The following is an 18,860-nucleotide window of genomic DNA, read 5'->3' on the forward strand; positions in this document are numbered from 1 at the left end:
GCTGAGGTTTTCCGGATAAGGGGTCTTTCTGTAATTTGGCTCTCCTTACCTTAAGTCTACTAAAAAATCATTTAAATATTAAATAAACCCAATAGGATTGCTTTGCCTCCAATAAGGATTCATGATATCTTAGTTGGGATCAAGGCAAGGTACTGTTTTAGGAAATCACTTTTAAAAATCAGAATTATTTGCTTATAATGGAGTCTATGGAAGATGGCCTTCCTGTAATTTGGAACTTTTTGGATAATGGGTTTCTGGATAACGGATCCCATACCTGTACCTGCGTCCTTAGTGGCTTGGTGCACCAATGATTACTAGGTACCACCTATATAAAACCTTCCCTCTCCTCACTTTCTGGCCTAAGCAGTGAAGCTTACTCTCTAGCTCTCCCCATGGGGCCTTCCTTTACAGCTACATAATGATCAAAAACCCATGTCATTAAATGCCATAATGTACCCATAGACTTGGAAATGGGGCACACTAAATTTAACCACACCAAGAAGTTCAAATATATCACTTACTCTGTAAGTCCAAGAATGGTTTCCCTTTTATACTGGCCGTCATTGGCAAACCTCTGAACATCCACTCCTCTGCCAAGTCCTTGAAGTATCTGAGCTTGGGTGAAGTCAATTAATCGTTCATTGTAATAATGCAACTGTTCAATCAAGGTAACCAACTCCATAGGCCAATTAGTGTTAGCATATTCCGAAACATATGCTGTAACCATCTTGATTATCTCGTTGGGGTCAGCCTACAAGATACAAAGAGAAAGACCACAATGATTACCACAAAAAAGCTTTGCATCACATATTTTAATACAGCAGGTCCCTTTATAACATAAATTATATATATTTTGACATAATTATATATATAGTTAATTATGGTAATTGGCATTTGCAATCAATTTTTACAGTTCATTGGTGTTTGCATGTAGAGTTTTATGAGTCAGGGTTCTGCAATCAGTGCTGGAGACATTAGGAAAAGTAGAATAAGAAAAAGGAATAAGAAAAGGAAAATAAAAGGACTTCCATCTGCCAGAGTCAGTCATGAAAATGTAAGAAAATTTTTTTTTAGAATATTAGCAGAGGTTCTAATAGTAAAGTAAATTACATAAGGGCTCATTTACTTACAGTAGGGGCAAATGCTATGAGCATTAAGGGGAAGAAAACTGCATCCATTAAAATTCAATGAAGGTACTTAGCTCTTGTGCTGCTCAGGACTTCCATAAAGAAGCACTTGAGTCTGTTGCATTCAGATTAGCACAAGGAGCAGACAGGCTTGAACTGGTCCACCAAGCTACTAGGAAAAATCCTGGAGGGCCCGACCCTGTTGCGTTCTGCCATCTGCCAATGAGCCAGCCCCCCCTGTTCTGCTGCACTATTTACTGCCCTATTAAGTGACAGCGGCTAGGGGCGGAGCAGTAGTGGGGCAGTGGCAGCTGGGTGGCAGTGGCTACCTTAGGTGGATGAGTAGTGGGCCCTTGAGTTGCATACCTGGTGGCTCCCACAAAGTTTTGTGACATTGGCAGACATGAAAAAAGAACTGTACTGGGGGGAATGGTTATTTGATATTTTTTGTTATGTTGTCATGTAAAAGTGTTGACGACACAACATAGGGTGTTTATTATAAGAAGATTGATTGCTGTAATGAGAAATAAAGGGTGTATCCCTTTTAGGTGCCTCCTACTATAGAACTGGTCACCTGTTTAAAAGCAAACAGCTTATTGGTTGTTTGGTTATTGTAGGCTACTGCTATTGGGCAAACTTAGTGCCCTTTATTACATCTGGGGATAATGCCTTAATAAGTGTGTGGAGAAGAATGAATAGATAATAGAAAATACTGTATGGTGAACAAAGAAGGCAAATTCAAACACAATAATCTGTACGGAAGTTGCTAATACCTCAACAAGAGTAGAATGTGGCCCAGGTGCTCTAGAACCTCAGCAAGGGGAGTGGAAAACCATATATACCAAAAAAAGTGGCAGGTACTCAATAATTCATGTAGGTCAAGAAAATGAAAGGGGAGCCAAATGAATGGGGAACTTTTAGTACCAAAATAAGGACTCTGCTGTTCAATAGGGGCAGAAGAAGGCACCAGTAGGTGAGCAGTAGTGGTGGGGCAACTGCCATATGAGCAGGATAGAGACCCACGTGGCGAGAGTTGCAGTAACCCAGAAGGACAGCAGTGAGTTTCCTTTGTTCCATGATGTTAATTCCTTGTTAATGATATGTATGTTCACAGTGTGCGGTAGCAAAGTTCCGTGTTGTACTGCGCAATCTAATAGGGCTTAATCATCCGTGTATAATTCCTATTTAAATGTTTTACAATAGAGGAGATACCATGAATGGTTTAGGCAAAAATAATTATTTGAATAAAATGAACATCAATCGAGCAATCAGCTTGAAACAATCCACGCAATGAAAAGGTCAGCATTTCGCCTTCTGAACGGCAGGAGGGGGGGAGAGGGCAGGCCGGCAGTGAGAATTGTTCCGCGTAATTATTTTCCTTTCTTCTCACACAACACAATGCCAGGCACCCTGCTTATTAAATTACATGTCAGAATAAACAAAGGATCTGAGCATTAGTAATTCTTAGTACACAATGCGATCTAAACATATTTTTATTGTTTGCTTGAAAAAAAAAAAAACTCCCTGCTAAGCTAAGCTGAACAGTATTATTATAAAGGCGAGTGGTGCTGTGCCAATCCCAAAAATGAGCCCTGCCACCCTGGCACCTAACATTACAACCTTAATAGGTCATTGGTAATACAGTTTCATGCACAAATGGGTTTCATGTAAAGGATTCTTGGAGGTTGATTGTGGTCAAAATACGACCCTTTCTCAATGGTTAATTGCCCCCCGCTTCCTTTGTTGGCATGATCCAAATGCCTCTGCCCACAACAAATATCAATCTGTACAACAGAGTAGCTGTAGAGAGAGTCCGCACTCGCAGGTCTTATAGAAAGTATAGAAGCGTTTATTGCATCCGCAGCCTTTCTCAAAGACAATGTGAAACATTGCGAATGCAGACTCTCTCTACAGCTACTCCATTTACTATTTGTGACTGCACCCAGGCTTCCTTTGGACCTTTCTATAGGCAATATACAATCTGTACAACAGAATAGGAAGCACCATGGACTGAAAACAACATTCATAGGAATTCACCCCTTCCCCCTTAGGAATGTGTGATCTGAGCTACCAACCAGCAGGAAGCTAAAATGGCAGCTGCAATCTTAAACAAATGGAGGGAGCTTCTAGGGCTGTTTACTCAGGTATGGTAAAGCTTTCTGCAGAATAAATATAGCGTTCTAGGTGGCACTAATGTGGCGAATCTATCGGCAGTAAAATGCCAAAATGACTTTCCTTCTACTTTAATAATTATGAAACATTTATATTTTTGAACCATAATTCAAATATTGGGATTTTTAGTGCTCTGTGAATCTTATGATCCCAGGGGATTACCCAATAGCACATACTACTGAAAAAAGGGTTGTTTTTTTTTGACAATGCTTTATTTAGATGAAGCAGGGCTTTACATATGAGCTGTTTTATGCAATATATTATAGAGACCTACATTGTTTGGGGGTATAGTTTAGACCCCACACACCCAATGATTTTAATAACACCCACAAACAGCTCTGCTTACCCACACCAGTGTAAATCCAAAAGCAGATCTGATGGCTGGAGCTATAAAGAATTATTAGCCGATTGCTGACAAAAGAAAAACAACTTGTGTTGAACACAACATGCTCTTCCTACTGGTAACAATGCAACAAGCTGTCAGCTCTTCTCACTGCCTGGATACTGTATGTGTTTGTAGTAAGTCTGACTAATTGCTCCCTTAGTTATACCAACCTGGCGTCTTACGGAATCGAAAGGTATCTGTCGCTTTCTTTCTTGATATGGAAAAGGTTTCACAAGCAACGTTATTGCTGCTATTTTATCTTTCTGAGTCAGTAACACAGACCTGCTAATAAAGTAAACCTGATCTGCACTGTGTATTTGAGAACACTGCTCCTTGATGCCTTTTTTTCTCCTTTTTGTGTTTTTTTTTTTGTCCTGAGTATACAGGGCAGCACCCATCGCTGGGGCGGGCATTGGTTGTCAAAGTGGTAAGAAGACAAGAATGTTCCAGAAGAACAGCAATAATGAACCCATAAGAAGGATACCAGAAAATGATGATGGCACTGGTATCTCCATGTACTGACCCCATGAAAACATAAAGGTATGAGGGCTCATTGCACCATTGTAGCCATTAGCACTGTCAGACTGCTGCCTGTGCAACCAGTACAAGGGGCAAAGAGAAGAGAATGGGGTCCTGTACAGGGCTCTGGGTAGTAATGTAACTAGGACCCCCCAGGCTCTGGTGCCAGACGTGCAACTGTGCCCCCCACCCCTCCTCCGAAAACACACTTACATTAAAATGAATCACAATAGGGTCTCCAGCGGGCCACTAGAGGTCACAGGCCTGGGTGCAGTCACACCCCCCTGCACCCTCGGTAGTTACACCCCTGACTCTGGGTACTTTGCATCTACTGTCACTCTAGGAACAGCCATGCCAATGGATACCAACATTTCCCCAACTGGCCACCTAAAGTGATGCAGCTTTTAACCAGGGGGGTTTTAACCAAATGCATCTGTCAACTTGAAAACTCAAGTGTCAGTTATTTTGTATAATTTGAGTCAATAAACCATGAAATTATTATTTAGGGGGAAGAAACGCACACACTGTTGTGTTTATTAATTGAAAAAGCTGCTTGGATGAGTAGTAAAATATTTTCAAGAAAACTCTAGAAATTCTATTTGCTTTAGATTTCTACCTACTACATATGTGTTTTATGAAGTTTTAGGTAATATTCTAAGGGCAATGGCACATAGGGCGGCTTGAGCCATAATTATGTCTTCAGTACAACTTAGTATTCCATTATCTAATGGGAGCCATTTGTTGGCAAGAATGGGTACTTTATTATCTGTACCAGCAATTTATAATGACAGATGACATGGGCATTTCTCTACTGGTGTAAATATGCCGGCAGAGCAAATGCCTTATTTTATTAGACATTAGCCTAAGGGCTTGTATTGTTCCCCACCTATCATATGTACCATGCTGAAAAGGCTTCATTAAAATGTAACATTGTGCTTAATGCCAGGTTCTGACTGGCTTGCACCTCCCTCTCAAGGGAACTTCAGCAGTAGAAATGCCCCTTGCTTCCCGGGGTTGTTTCCCATTAGGACTTTGCTGAGTGATGCATGGCTAACAGAGACAGAGTCGGACACAAGGAAAGCATCTGCATGTGTAAAAGGCATTTTGGATTCTCCCTGAGAGAGGCCACGGCAGTAAAAGTGAATTTAAGCGACAAAAACAAAGTCTGAAAGTGCTTATTGTAGCTTCTGTGCTAAAAAGCTGCAGACACAACTCAAATCTAAACACCTAATATTTCTCTCCCAGTGTGAGACTCTTGAGCAGCGGCTCCCCTGTTACAGTGCAATCAAACGACTAATAACATGTTCCGAGAAAGTGCAATTACTGCAGATACAATAGCGATCTACTCGGCCTGACAGAAGCCATTGGGTAAGGTTTAGGTGCTAAATGACAGTCTGGCACTGTAACCAACACTTTTTTTCAGGGTAAACTCAAACACTTGTTATTAAAAGTTTATAGCAGAGCAAATTTTAACCAGCAGCAAATTAGATGTTGTATTCATCCAAATGCGCATTACTCACGTTAATAACAGTGTTTGGGACATTCAGTGAGGGCGTTATGTATGGTAAACACTCTAAAGGCACATCACTTGCTTGGCCTGTCACTTCTCTGAATAAAGCGGAACTCCTCTGGGACTTGTAATATCCTTATATTTTACAAAAGGGGGCATATTATTCACTATATTATATATGTGCTGATATTATACTTTGAAATGTAAAAATTTTCAAAATCAAAATTCCTTTGGTTCTAGCTAGTCAGTCATTGTGACTTGTTCCTCCTATCAAAGCCTACTCAGCCTGTTGCTACTCTAGCTCCTATCCCCACTCCTTTATCCTTCTTCTTCTTGAACCATCCCCCCCTTATTACTTTCTGGTTTTGCCCTTAGTTTGCCCTTTTATTTGCCCTGATACTCACTGCCCTGACTTCTGCCTATTCAAAAACTCTTAGGTTTCCCACATTGGTTGTATATTTGTGTTGACTACAGGGGTAATTTACAATGACCACAGACGTTAATGTTATAGCAGTAAGGGGGGGGGAGGGGCAAAGAAAAATGGCATTCAAGAAGCACTTGCACCCAGTATCTTGAGCGAGGTACAGAGTTTAGCACCAGTGGGTGCAAGGAAGCTCTCTCCTTATCACAGGGCAGGCAGTAATTACAGGGTTCCTTTGAGGCCTGTAGAAACTGGTGTCTCCTTAACTTCTGAGCCTGAATGTGGACGGTAGGGAGCAGGAGGGGGTTGCCCTATGCCTTCCTCTGCCACCCCTCATGAAAGCAGGCAGCCTTGTATTACCGGATGGAACATGTCCTTATGCTCCAGACCAGAGGCTAGAGGCTTTTTGCTCCTGTTTTTTTGCAGTTGTATCCTGCCCCTCCACCAGTAAATGACCCTCCACATCTCTTATAACTTCCAATATAAGCTTGGCACCCTTGCTTCATGGGAGCACTAAAATGCTGTATAATTGAGACCTGGTGGTACCCCAGTAAGCAAAGCTGAGACTGGGCTACCAGCACTCCCTCAGGGTTTAGGTTTCCCTATATGATACGTATGTACCGTGTGCCATATAGTGGGAGTTTCATAGCAGAATTAGGGTACAACTGAGAGGGAAGGGATGGTAATTTGCAGCTCTGTTTAGCTCAGTATGGCATTGTAGAGAAGCTGGGGCTACTAGGCACTATGCAAAGCAACAACAGAAACACAATAAAATTGGATGGGAAATAACTCCCGGGAATGGTCCCTTAGACTCTGAGAGCTGCTGTCCCACAACCCATTTCAAATGCAATTTTCTTCCTGGAAAAAGCTTCGGTTTAGGTAATGAAAGCCCCAAATGCTCAGACAGAAACGCTGACTCTTTAATTCACTTTCACACAAACCATATGTAATATATAAGCTGTCTATCAGACCCGGGGCTAGAGGGCTACAGCCCTTATGGGGCATAATGTGGTCTGAAGCTGCATATTATACAAGGTAATTTAATACAGCATTCTGCTAACTTGCATACCATAATAAGCTATTAACTCTCCAATGTGCGGAAGTTAGCCAAACCTTCTAACCAGGAGTGACTTTTAGATGCACAAACCATGCAGCAAATGAGCTACATAAAACCAACCAGCACTTAGTTAGTGAGGAACCAATTTACAAGACCTGGACAGAACCGAGACCCGTGGCCCACAACCCTCAACCGAGACCCACATTTTTACTCACATTGACCCACTACCCAACTTGCAACTGCCCTACCCACAACCTGATTCATGACCTGCTGACCATTAAACAGGAAGTGCTTGCTGCAAACCAGAAGTGACATCATCAGAAATGGGCAGGAGAAGAAAAAACATTTAGGATATATATTACAGGTAATATAATATAAGATAATATGGATAAGACCCACAACCTGACCCATAACCCGCAGACCCAACACCTGTATCTATACCCACATACGAAAATCCACTGTAGCCATCTCCATGGACTTGGACAGGAGAGAAAGATTGATCAAACATAGCAGAGAAGTTCAAGTTGTGATGACAGAACCTTGAACATATCCGAGACAGATTCAAGATGGCCCTCAGATGCACAGTACAACATTTTTAAATTATACCATTGTCTTGCAAATGAAAAGTGTTCCAAACTGTTACTAAAGGTGTACTCTGCCGATTTATGGCTACAGTAAGCTGCTGATTTTCTTTCCAAAAGACATGCTGCCAAACATTAAAGGAAAACTATACCCCCAAACAATGTAGGTCTCTATACAAATATATTGCATAAACAAGCTCATATGTAAAACCCTGCTTCATCTAAATAAACCATTTTCATAAAAATATGCTTTTTTAGTAGTATGTGCTATTGGGTAATCCTAAATAGAAAACTGCCATTTTAAGAATTAAGGGCCGCCCCCTGGGATCATAGGATTCACAGTGCACACAAACAAGCCAAGGCACACATACATCCCTATCAGCCAATGAATGGACAGAGTTCTGCCTTTTACTCCCACACTACTTCCTGTTACAGTTAAAGCTGCATTATTTCCTGTCAGCTGATCTCTGAGGGAACACACAGCCCATCACAAAATGGCGGCTCAAGGGAAAATATGTAAAAGGGCAATATTTACTGATATATATATTCCAGTTTGGTGAGATTCTTTACTCACATGATGGCCCCAGGGTTCCCTCGTTGCTAGGGTGGTCCCTTCCTCTCTAGCTTTGCCCCCCCCACGAAACCTTGGCAGATCATTTCCCGCCAGTAAACAATCCAACAGAGGTGAATGTGACAACAAAGCAACAAGTCCTGCTTGTCGCTCGCTATTAATTGTTCCTATGAATGACAACTATGCCACTGGAAATTTTTCATCACACAGAGATGGATATGAAACTATTTATATGTAAATTAAATAATTTCAGAATTTAATGAGTTTCTGGCAGGTTCTTTAATTTATCCATCAAGCATCCATTATGTCCCAGTGTTGTTCTTTCCCGGCACGGCGCGCCAATTGCTGGGCTGATTTTATTCCAGTTTTCCTTTTATCAGAGCTTCCCAGCGAGAAGGGTTTTTTTTGTGTGTGCGAAAACCAATTTATTCTCTTTCCTACAACATTCCTAATAACCGACTGCATTAGACTTTCTATCAGAGATCCAAGCGCATATTTATTTATAAGCAGGATCGCAAATCATTCAGGGGTAATATTTAAAATACAGGATGGAAGATTAGGCTTCTAATACAAATATACCCAATCCATTTGTGCTCAGAACCAGCATGCAAGTTGTAATGAAAATAGGAAACATAGTTAACCCCATAGCAGCTCCTTATAGTTGGTAAATATCACACCTCTGCTACATAGGGGCAGATTTATTAAGACATGAACGCTCTGAGCGTATTTTTGTGAATTTTTCGCGACTTGCACGACTTTTTCGTACGCTTGCGCGAAAAAATCGGAAAGGTTTTTCCGCCATTTACAATCGTTCGGTATGAAAATACGATATTATTGTGACTAATACGATTTTTCTGTAAGCATTTTCGTGATATTTGCGATCTTCAGAAATTTTCGTATCCAATCCGAATTTGTCCAATTCGGGATTCAAACTGGAGTTTTCATGAATGTGCCCCTAAGTGTAATGGGATGTCTGTTTGTACATGCAGTTAATACACACATACACACAGAAATAAAGGACATGTAAACCCTAAATTTTCCTACCATGTACATAAGTTAGACACACCTCCCCTATCCAAATGGGATAATTTGTACTGCATAAACCCCCTCGGTTTGCTAGCGCCATCACATTTTCCAAATAGGGGGCCATATATTATCTAACACATCATTACATCTGCAATCTACATAAATTCATGCAATAGAAAATGCAGGCTTACACAGGCAGAACTTACTTTGATCAAAAGATCTGGTTGGATTGAGCCCTGTAATCATTAAACTATAAACTCAGCAGCTCAGCTCAGCAGAGGAAGTTAAGAGAAAAAATCTGTGCCCCCAAAGATGCCCCAGTAGCCCCCCATCTTCTTTTCTGCTGATTCCCTGCCCATGCTCTGTGTAGTTGTCAGGCCTGGACTGGGATTCAAAATGGACCCTGGCATTTCAAGTACACAGAGGCCCAAACTGCTCCCACACAGGCCCAATAAACAGTGAGTCTATGGCATCTTACAGCAGCCCCCTGGCATTTGTCAGAATCCACAGATTCTGCCAGTCCGGGCCTGGCTGCTGTCACTCACCTGAGCTTAGCGACCAACATACAATATACTGTATATATATAATTAAAATGTCACAATATAAGGCTGATTAGTAATGAATTTAGATTCTCATTACACGGCAGTGCAATTAGCTTCAGAATTAAAAAATCAGCCCTGTAGCATCAAGTTATATTCTTCTGGTGATATGCAACTACACCTAAGCCGAGCTTTTTAACAGCTGCCCAGAACACACTGAGCATGTGCAGTGTCATTGACACTCCTAACATGATCCAAGATGATAAGGTCCAAGGCACAACTTTGAAGGCTGCCATTTAGGGTTTGGTTCTCCTTTAAGATGAACTTCCTTTCTAACAGTAGGCAGGAGCTTTGTGCAGGTTAGCTCGGCAGCAGACTGAGTTCCACAGGTTTGCTACTTCCACACTGTGCATTAATACCTGCTGAGAGTCTTTTTCTATCCCTGATTTTGGGCTTTCAATCTGGAGCAGCACTTAATGGAACAATAACCATTTATATTTTTACCTATATTGACCCTGAGCTGTAATGGCTTGGTACACAATTGGCTGTGTTGCTAAAAACATTCAGCCAATGTTCCCATCTGCTCATATATTTCTATCTCTCCTATTAATTATATTTGATTGTGAGGATCACAACTTCCCACTGGACAAAGAGGTATTAATCAACTATATGTACCAGCACCTTTAATATTATGGCATGTAAGATTTATAATATTTATTTTTATACTATTTCTGCTCTTGATTATAAATGTAACGTAAGAGTTTATGATACTGGGTAGGGGCAGTGGCGTAACTATATGGGCCCAGGCACCAAGTTGTTAAGCACCCCCCAGTGATTCTAGTCGGATATTCCTGAGTCAGTGTTCCTCTTATTTAAAAAAAAATGCACAGACCCAGGTTTCTTTCAGCATCCCATTACCAGTGTTGGACTGGGGTATCTGGGTCCCACTGGTGCTGCCACCTCAGGGCCCCCTATCCCAGTCATGTCTGTGTGTGGCAATTCCAATGCCAGATAGCCCCCTGTACCTGTTGCTTCCTTCCAAATCTGGGGTAGGGGTTAGCAGCATTATCGGCAGGGAATGGCGGGGCCCATAGGGCAAAGAATTTCTATAGTAAAAATGCGCTGGCCCAAGACTGTGGATGCTGAGCCCCTAGAACTATATGGCTGTGAGGTGCTGAGAGGAAAAGTACCCCGGGCTGGTGCATTTTTTAAAGAAAAGGAGGTATGGCTCAGGGCTGGATCAACTGGAATCATTGGGGGTGCTTAATAATTTGATACCAGCCAGTGATTCGACCATTATTTCTCCTGTACAGCAGAGATGGGTATTTACTTTGGGCCCCAACAACAAGAGGAGAAACCGTTTGATAAAAGCATAAACATATTATATAAACAGATAGAACGTATCATTATATATCAGGAATGTCAGACCAGAAGCAATTAGAATCCAATCCCAGCACCTGTATAAGGTCCGGGGTCCATAATCTCTATATTCATGACTAGATGACACAGTCTGGCATTACAGCATCGGCTCCTTTTAGACACAAACTGGCAGATTTTTGCATTTACTCTGCAGTGAGGTTTTTTTCCCCGATATCAGATGGTTTCTGCCGTTTTTTCCTTTCTGATTATAGAAGCACACATTCTTTGTGGCAGAAATTAGGAAGGAAGAAGCACTAGTGGCATTTGCAGACACCCAATACATTATCTTTAATGAGCTGCATAATTACTTGCAAAAAAGAAAAACATCAATGTTTGGCATTCCGCCTGCCTTTCCTGTAAAATGATCCACAGAAATCCTGGCTATACAATATACTGAGAATCCCTATTATCTCTTGCTTTGCTGATAAAGCATTGCTGCTAACACTGGAGTTAATGTGAATTTGCTTCACTTGGAACTGCGAGCTGTGAACAACATTTCTCCGTTTATTTTCTTAAAGATAAAAGGGCTCATTTATAGACCAAGTGCAACTTTGTATCCAAACAGCATTACAGGGGCAGAATATTTGCAGGTTCATCTATGAACGTAGCTGCAACTTGCACCCAAAGATACTCCCTGCACTTTCCTATAGTTGCTTGTATGTAGTGATAGCTCCAGGATTCCCCTGGATCAACAGGGCAAATTGTGGATGATTCAGAAGAGGCAGTGGAATGAAGTATAGGAAAAGGAACTATAGGAAAGTGCAGGGAGTATCTTTGGGTCGAAGCTGCAGCTACGTTCATAGATAAACCCGCAAATATTCTGCCCCTAAAACTACACAAAATCACAAACCAAAGACTGGATCCTGCCATCAACTTGTTATCACCCTGTGTAAGTTACATGATCTCCATGTGTTCCAGGCATACATACTGTATTCAAAGATGGTCACTTTATTGTTAAACATATTGCCCCCATAGAGACAAAACCATGGCATTAATATCCTGTTACTTTACGCTAATAAGAGAATACTTCATCGATGTAAATCTGAGAATAATGGTATAACCCAGTGATACCCAACCAGTGGCTCGGGGGCAACATGTTACTCACCAACCCCTTGGATGTTGCTCTCAGTGCCCCCAAACCAGGTAGTTATTTTTGAATTCCTGACTTGGGGGCAAGTTTTGGTTGAATAAAAACAAGGTTTCCTACCAAATAAAGCCCCTGTAAGCTGATAGGGTGCATAGAGGCTGCCTAATAGCCCATCTTAGCCCTTATTTGGCTCCTCCGTGAACTTTTATGGTGCTTGTGTTGCTCCCCAAGTCTTTTTACATTTGACTGTGGCTCACGAGTAAGAAAGGTTGGGGATCCCTGCCATAGCCCCTTCTTTTATTTTTAATTTCCTTCTTTCCTGTTTTCTGAATTGAGAAAGCCAGTAGGATGATTGGCGAATAAAACTTCAAATAAAACTTTCATAGAGAGTTATATTGGGAGGCCAAAGCCATGCAGTTGACTCAAAACTCATTAACAATGGTTGGCCGTTGAGTTCCAAGAAACACGATGATCTGAGAGTTAATTTCCTTCGTTGCATTTACAGTTTTACTTGTGCAAGATCAAATGTTAAAATAATGAAGTCTATCCGAGGAGGCTACTTGAGGTTAATAACACTGAGACACTGGATATTTCCCTTGCCAACTCGTTCAGTGATTCCTGGAGATATACAATGTCGGTGAAATGAAATGAAATAGCTTGTGGTTCCTGATTGATTCCCCGCACATTAAACCAATATATATTTGATGCATAATTGCTAGCTGAGTATTGGATTATCCTTAAAATAAACCCACCGTACCAAAAGGGACACCGTGAAAGGAACAGAGCCCACTCTGCCACAACCACCACCTTCAGGCTAAAGCCAGGCTGGAATATATATTCTATTAATAGGAATAGCTTACATTCCATCATCTTTTCTTTAAACTGACTTTCAGCACATACTGTAAGCAGAGAATATTCTATTACCCACAAGTAGGATATGTCTAAACTGAAGTACTGTGTGTAAGCAGATCAACAGCCATCCATGTATGACCTCTAAGTGTGCTTTCCTATTCCTTATAAAGGTGCATATATGGGAACTTTGGGTGGCCATTCACAAACAGATTTAAGCTGCCAATTTGGTTCCTTCAGACCAATTCGGTTGTTGATCTGCCTGTGACAGGCCTGCCTGACCGATGTTTGGCTGAAAATCAGATGTGGTAGATGTGGATCAGGCAGGTTTGATTTTCCTGTTGGATAGAGGACTGCAAGGACTCGTTGATGTAGTCCTCACCCTTATGGCCTGTATCCCCCTCATTGGCTCTGGGGAAGGAACAAGAACTGAGAAGAGAATGAAAGTAAAAGGCAGAACTCTGCCCATTCATTGGCTGATGGGGCCTAGCATGTACAGTGGTGTGAAAAACTATTTGCCCCCTTCCTGATTTCTTATTCTTTTGCATGTTTGTCACACTTAAATGTTTCTGCTCATCAAAAACCGTTAACTATTAGTCAAAGATAACATAATTGAACACAAAATGCAGTTTTTAAATGAAGGTTCACGTTATTAAGGGAGAAAAAAAACTCCAAATCTACATGGCCCTGTGTGAAAAAGTGATTGCCCCCCTTGTTAAAAAATAACTTAACTGTGGTTTATCAATTTCAATTTTCAATTTCAATATCAATTTCTGTAGTCACCCCCAGGCCTGATTACTGCCACACCTGTTTCAATCAAGAAATCACTTAAATAGGAGCTACCTGACACAGAGAAGTAGCCCAAAAGCACCTCAAAAGCTAGACATCATGCCAAGATCCAAAGAAATTCAGGAACAAATGAGAACAAAAGTAATTGTGATCTATTAGTCTGGTAAAGGTTATAAAGCCATTTCTAAAGCTTTGGGACTCCAGCAAACCACAGTGAGAGCCATTATCCACAAATGGCAAAAACATGGAACAGTGGTGAACCTTCCCAGGAGTGGCCGGCCGACCAAAATTACCCCAAGAGCGCAGAGACAACTCATCCGAGAGGCCACAAAAGACCCCAGGACAACATCTAAAGAACTGCAGGCCTCACTTGCCTCAATTAAGGTCAGTGTTCACGACTCCACCATAAGAAAGAGACTCGGCAAAAACGGCCTGCATGGCAGATTTCCAAGGTGCAAGCCACTTTTAAGCAAAAAGAACATTATGGCTCGTCTCAATTTTGCTAAAAAACATCTCAATGATTGCCAAGACTTTTGGGAAAATACCTTGTGGACCGACGAGACAAAAGTTGAACTTTTTGGAAGGTGCGTGTCCCGTTACATCTGGCGTAAAAGTAACACAGCATTTCAGAAAAAGAACATCATACCAACAGTAAAATATGGTGGTGGTAGTGTGATGGTCTGGGGTTGTTTTGCTGCTTCAGGACCTGGAAGGCTTGCTGTGATAGATGGAACCATGAATTCTACTGTCTACCAAAAAATCCTGAAGGAGAATGTCCGGCCATCTGTTCGTCAACTCAAGCTGAAGCGATCTTGGGTGCTGCAGCAGGACAATGACCCAAAACACACCAGCAAATCCACCTCTGAATGGCTGAAGAAAAACAAAATGAAGACTTTGGAGTGGCCTAGTCAAAGTCCTGACCTGAATCCTATTGAGATGTTGTGGCATGACCTTAAAAAGGCGGTTCATGCTAGAAAACCCTCAAATAAAGCTGAATTACAACAATTCTGCAAAGATGAGTGGGCCAAAATTCCTCCAGAGCGCTGTAAAAGACTCGTTGCAAGTTATCGCAAACGCTTGATTGCAGTTATTGCTGCTAAGGGTGGCCCAACCAGTTATTAGGTTCAGGGGGCAATTACTTTTTCACACAGGGCCATGTAGGTTTGGATTTTTTTTCTCCCTAAATAATAAAAACCCTCATTTAAAAACGGCATTTTGTGTTTACTTGTGTTATCTTTGACTAATAGTTAAATGTGTTTGATGATCAGAAACATTTTGTGTGACAAACATGCAAAAGAATAAGAAATCAGGAAGGGGGCAAATAGTTTTTCACACCACTGTATGTGTGCCTTGGCTTGTTTGTGTGCACTGTGAGTCCTATGATCCCAGGGGGCGGCCCTTAATTCTTAAAATGGCAGTTTTATATTTAGGATTACCCAGCGGCACATACTACTAAAAAAGTGCATTTTTTAAATGAAAATGGTTTATTTAGATTTATTTAGAGTTTCACATGTAAGCTGATTTATGTGATATTTTTTTTTCTAGAAGTCTACATTGTTCGGGGGTATAGATTTCCTTTAAACCTTGTAAACACATTTGTAATCATCCATTGCCCTACTGCCAATATGTGAGATTGTTCTGAGATACCTGAAGATACTGTGAAGTTGGTTAACTTTAAATTAAGACAAAAAAAAAGACTTTTCCAGGAAAAATGTATAGAACTTTGAAATGTTGGCGCTGCATTAATCCCGTCATGTGTTGTAGGGGTATTATTCATGGAACTGGCACTGAATTTAACTTGTGTATTCTGGGGTATTTTCAGGGATGGAACAAGGGGTAGGGAGAAGAGCCATCTGCCTAGGGTGCAACTGTAGGGTGCAGAGCCCCATAGGAGCTCCCCCTTCTGCCTCTAGTTCCAGCCCTGCTCTATGATCAGAGGGAGGGAGGGGGTGGTGATGGGGAAAAGCTGCTGAGTGGGGATGTAGTCACCGAACAGAGGGCTGGGGCGACCAACACCAGGGGCTTTGCCTTGAGCACCTATGCATGTTGACCCGGCCCTGGGTATTAAACATGAAATTGCCACTGTATTTATACTACCATGTGTTCTGGGGGTATTACATATGGAATTGGTCTGCATTAAACCTCCCGTATCTTCTGGGATGTGTGAAGTTGCTACTGCAGTTCTCTCCATATGTTCTTGTGCTCTGGACCTATATTTATCCTGCAAGATGTTCTACAAGGTATTTTACGTGTAACTGCAACTTTGTTACCCTGCCATGGAGTATTATAGGTGCTGCTGGGCTTACCACATAGAGGACATCTACTGTATGCAAAGAATGTCTCAGTTAGACCCTGCAAACCCCAAAATGACCTTCTATCTACAGAAACTAAGTAAGTCTGAAGAAAGTCCTAGGATTGTTACAACTCCAGCACTTTTTGTTGCAATTCAAGTTTTAGCAAAGGAACAAACGGGATCTAATTAACTCCAAATCCTATGCACCTCCACAAACTGTAAAAGCTGACACTTTATTTTGGTGAGAAGAAAACTGACGACTTTTGTCGTTTGTATGTGTTTTTTGGGGATTTTTTTTCTCCACAAAATTCACTCTAATTATCAAGATAAATACAAACATTTGCTATAAACCCTCTCCCCCCGTGTATGTATTACTAGTCATTTGCGTGATTAAGGATGGGGACTCTGCACACCGCACCTTTAACAGCAGCAGCAGCTTGTGGCTAAGATGAGTTTTTGCAGAGTTTTTTTCATTTAATAAAATAGTCAAAATAATGAAGTCCTTATTAAAACTGACAATAGGAAACTGGCACTGCACTCACCCAGCCTAGAGGAAACTATCTGAATGAATATGGAATGACACCAAATGACTAACGTTATTAATATAATACAGTTGCAAATTCTGTACTTCTTCCGAAATAATCAAATGTCTCTTTTGTATCAATCTCCATTCAATCAGGAGGCAGAGACATATCTTGATTGACAGTTTGGTCATAAACATTTGTGCGTATTTCTTTGCCTAGACAATGTATTACAGCTGCTTTGTAAAATAACCGACTCTGACACAAAGCCTGCTTGTAGAGAGACAGACTGTTAAGAGACATCCTGCCTCAATTTGAACCAAGGACCTGCAGGTAACCTAAGGTCACTAGATATTGTCAAATTGTTAGGCAATGCCTAATGTGTAAAATGATTCATGTCTTGCCCAGGGGTGTCAAACTCAATCACATAAGGGGGCTGAAATCTAAAACACAGGCTAGGTCGCTGAACACATTTTTTATTAAGATACTGTACGGTCAGGCACAGTCACAGTGCAGTCAGGTGATTGGTGCTGCACAGTCACCAGGGGTCACATAAAACAGCCAGAAGGGCCGTATTTGGCCCGCAGGCCTTGTGTTTGACACATGTGCTTTAGATAATTAACTGGGCAGTATGTCAAAGCTATTTTTCTTTAGAACCCAGGTATTCCATGTGGTGGTATGGGGGTATGTGAAGTACACTTAGGGTTGCCACCTTTGCCGGCTTTCTAAGCCAGGCAGGGGTGATTTCACAGGGGGCGGGGCCGTGACATCACATCACGGGCCAGGGGGGAGGTTGGGCCGTGACGTCAATGGGGCAGGCTATGACTGTCAATATTACTGCCCAGTTTTTCTAATCTGGGAAACTGGCCAGCCCTTCCAAAAACCGTCTGTTTGGGTCAAATCTGGACACGTGGCAACCCTAAGTACACTATGCACTGTGTTAATAAAAGGAAACCACCAGAATGAATACTTAACCAACACATGATTTATATCATATTAAGGAGCCTATTAAGGAATGTTACCAAACTGTAATATATATATCAGTAAATATTGGCCTTTTAGATCCTTTCCCTTGAGCCGCCATTTAGTGATGGGCTGTGTGTTCCCTCAGAGATCAGCTGACAGGAAATAATGCAGCTCTAACTGTAACAGGAAGTAGTGTGGGAGCAAAAGGCAGAACTCTGCCCATTCATTGGCTGATGGGGCCTAGCATGTATGTGTGCCTTGGCTTGTTTGTGTCTCTGTGAATTATATGATCCCAGGGGGGCGGCCCTTAGTACTAAAAATGTGAATTGTCTATTTGCATCCAGCCATTATGTTTTCTACAAAGTCATTAGAGCATTAAAAAAAAGATTTAAAGGGGAAATAAAACCTCAGAAAGATGAAGTTCATTGTGCTGAAATAGTCTTTCTAAGCACTCCAGCAATTGACTTTAATACTTCATTTTTATGCCTGCTTGAACGTGACTCTCTCCACACGCCGCCTCTAATAAAAATCCAAATGAAACCCCTTCTACAAAGTAATCAATAGACCAAAAAGACATCTCCTGGCGAACGCACGCACCTCAGCAGAGAAGAGCTGTCAATCGTGACTGAATTAAATGGACTGGGGGATCAATACTGTCCTGATCACTCAATTAAGACACAATTACAACACAGACGTCTGTCAGCCACTTGACAGGCAACAAATGACAGTCGGGCTAAGGAGATAGGTGTCTGTGTCGGCAGGATCCCCTCTGCGCTGAAAATACTCTTTGTTCTCTACATACAAATCTCTTTGTTGTATATGTGTGTGCTGTGTGTAAGTGAATCAAAATCTATATAAAATGTGTTTCACCTCCAAACTACACTAGAATGAATAAATATATATATATATATACAGTGGAGGAAATAATTATTTGACCCCTCACTGATTTTGTAAGTTTGTCCAATGACAAAGAAATGAAAAGTCTCAGAACAGTATCATTTCAATGGTAGGTTTATTTTAACAGTGGC

At 41.4% G+C, this 18,860-nt stretch overlaps 1 protein-coding gene across 1 annotated transcript in view; it reads right to left on the minus strand.

The window, feature by feature from the left end:
* The window catches only part of nbas (NBAS subunit of NRZ tethering complex), a 425,480-nt gene that overhangs the window by 176,627 nt on the left and 229,993 nt on the right, over positions 1-18,860 (minus strand). The window contains exon 41 of the mRNA XM_002941372.4: positions 522-751. Within this exon, the coding sequence (XP_002941418.3) occupies positions 522-751 (230 nt within the window). The remainder of the gene's footprint in view (positions 1-521; positions 752-18,860) is intronic.

This window comes from Xenopus tropicalis, chromosome 5 (genome assembly GCF_000004195.4).
Source record: "Xenopus tropicalis strain Nigerian chromosome 5, UCB_Xtro_10.0, whole genome shotgun sequence".
NCBI classification, from domain to species: Eukaryota; Metazoa; Chordata; class Amphibia; order Anura; family Pipidae; genus Xenopus; species Xenopus tropicalis.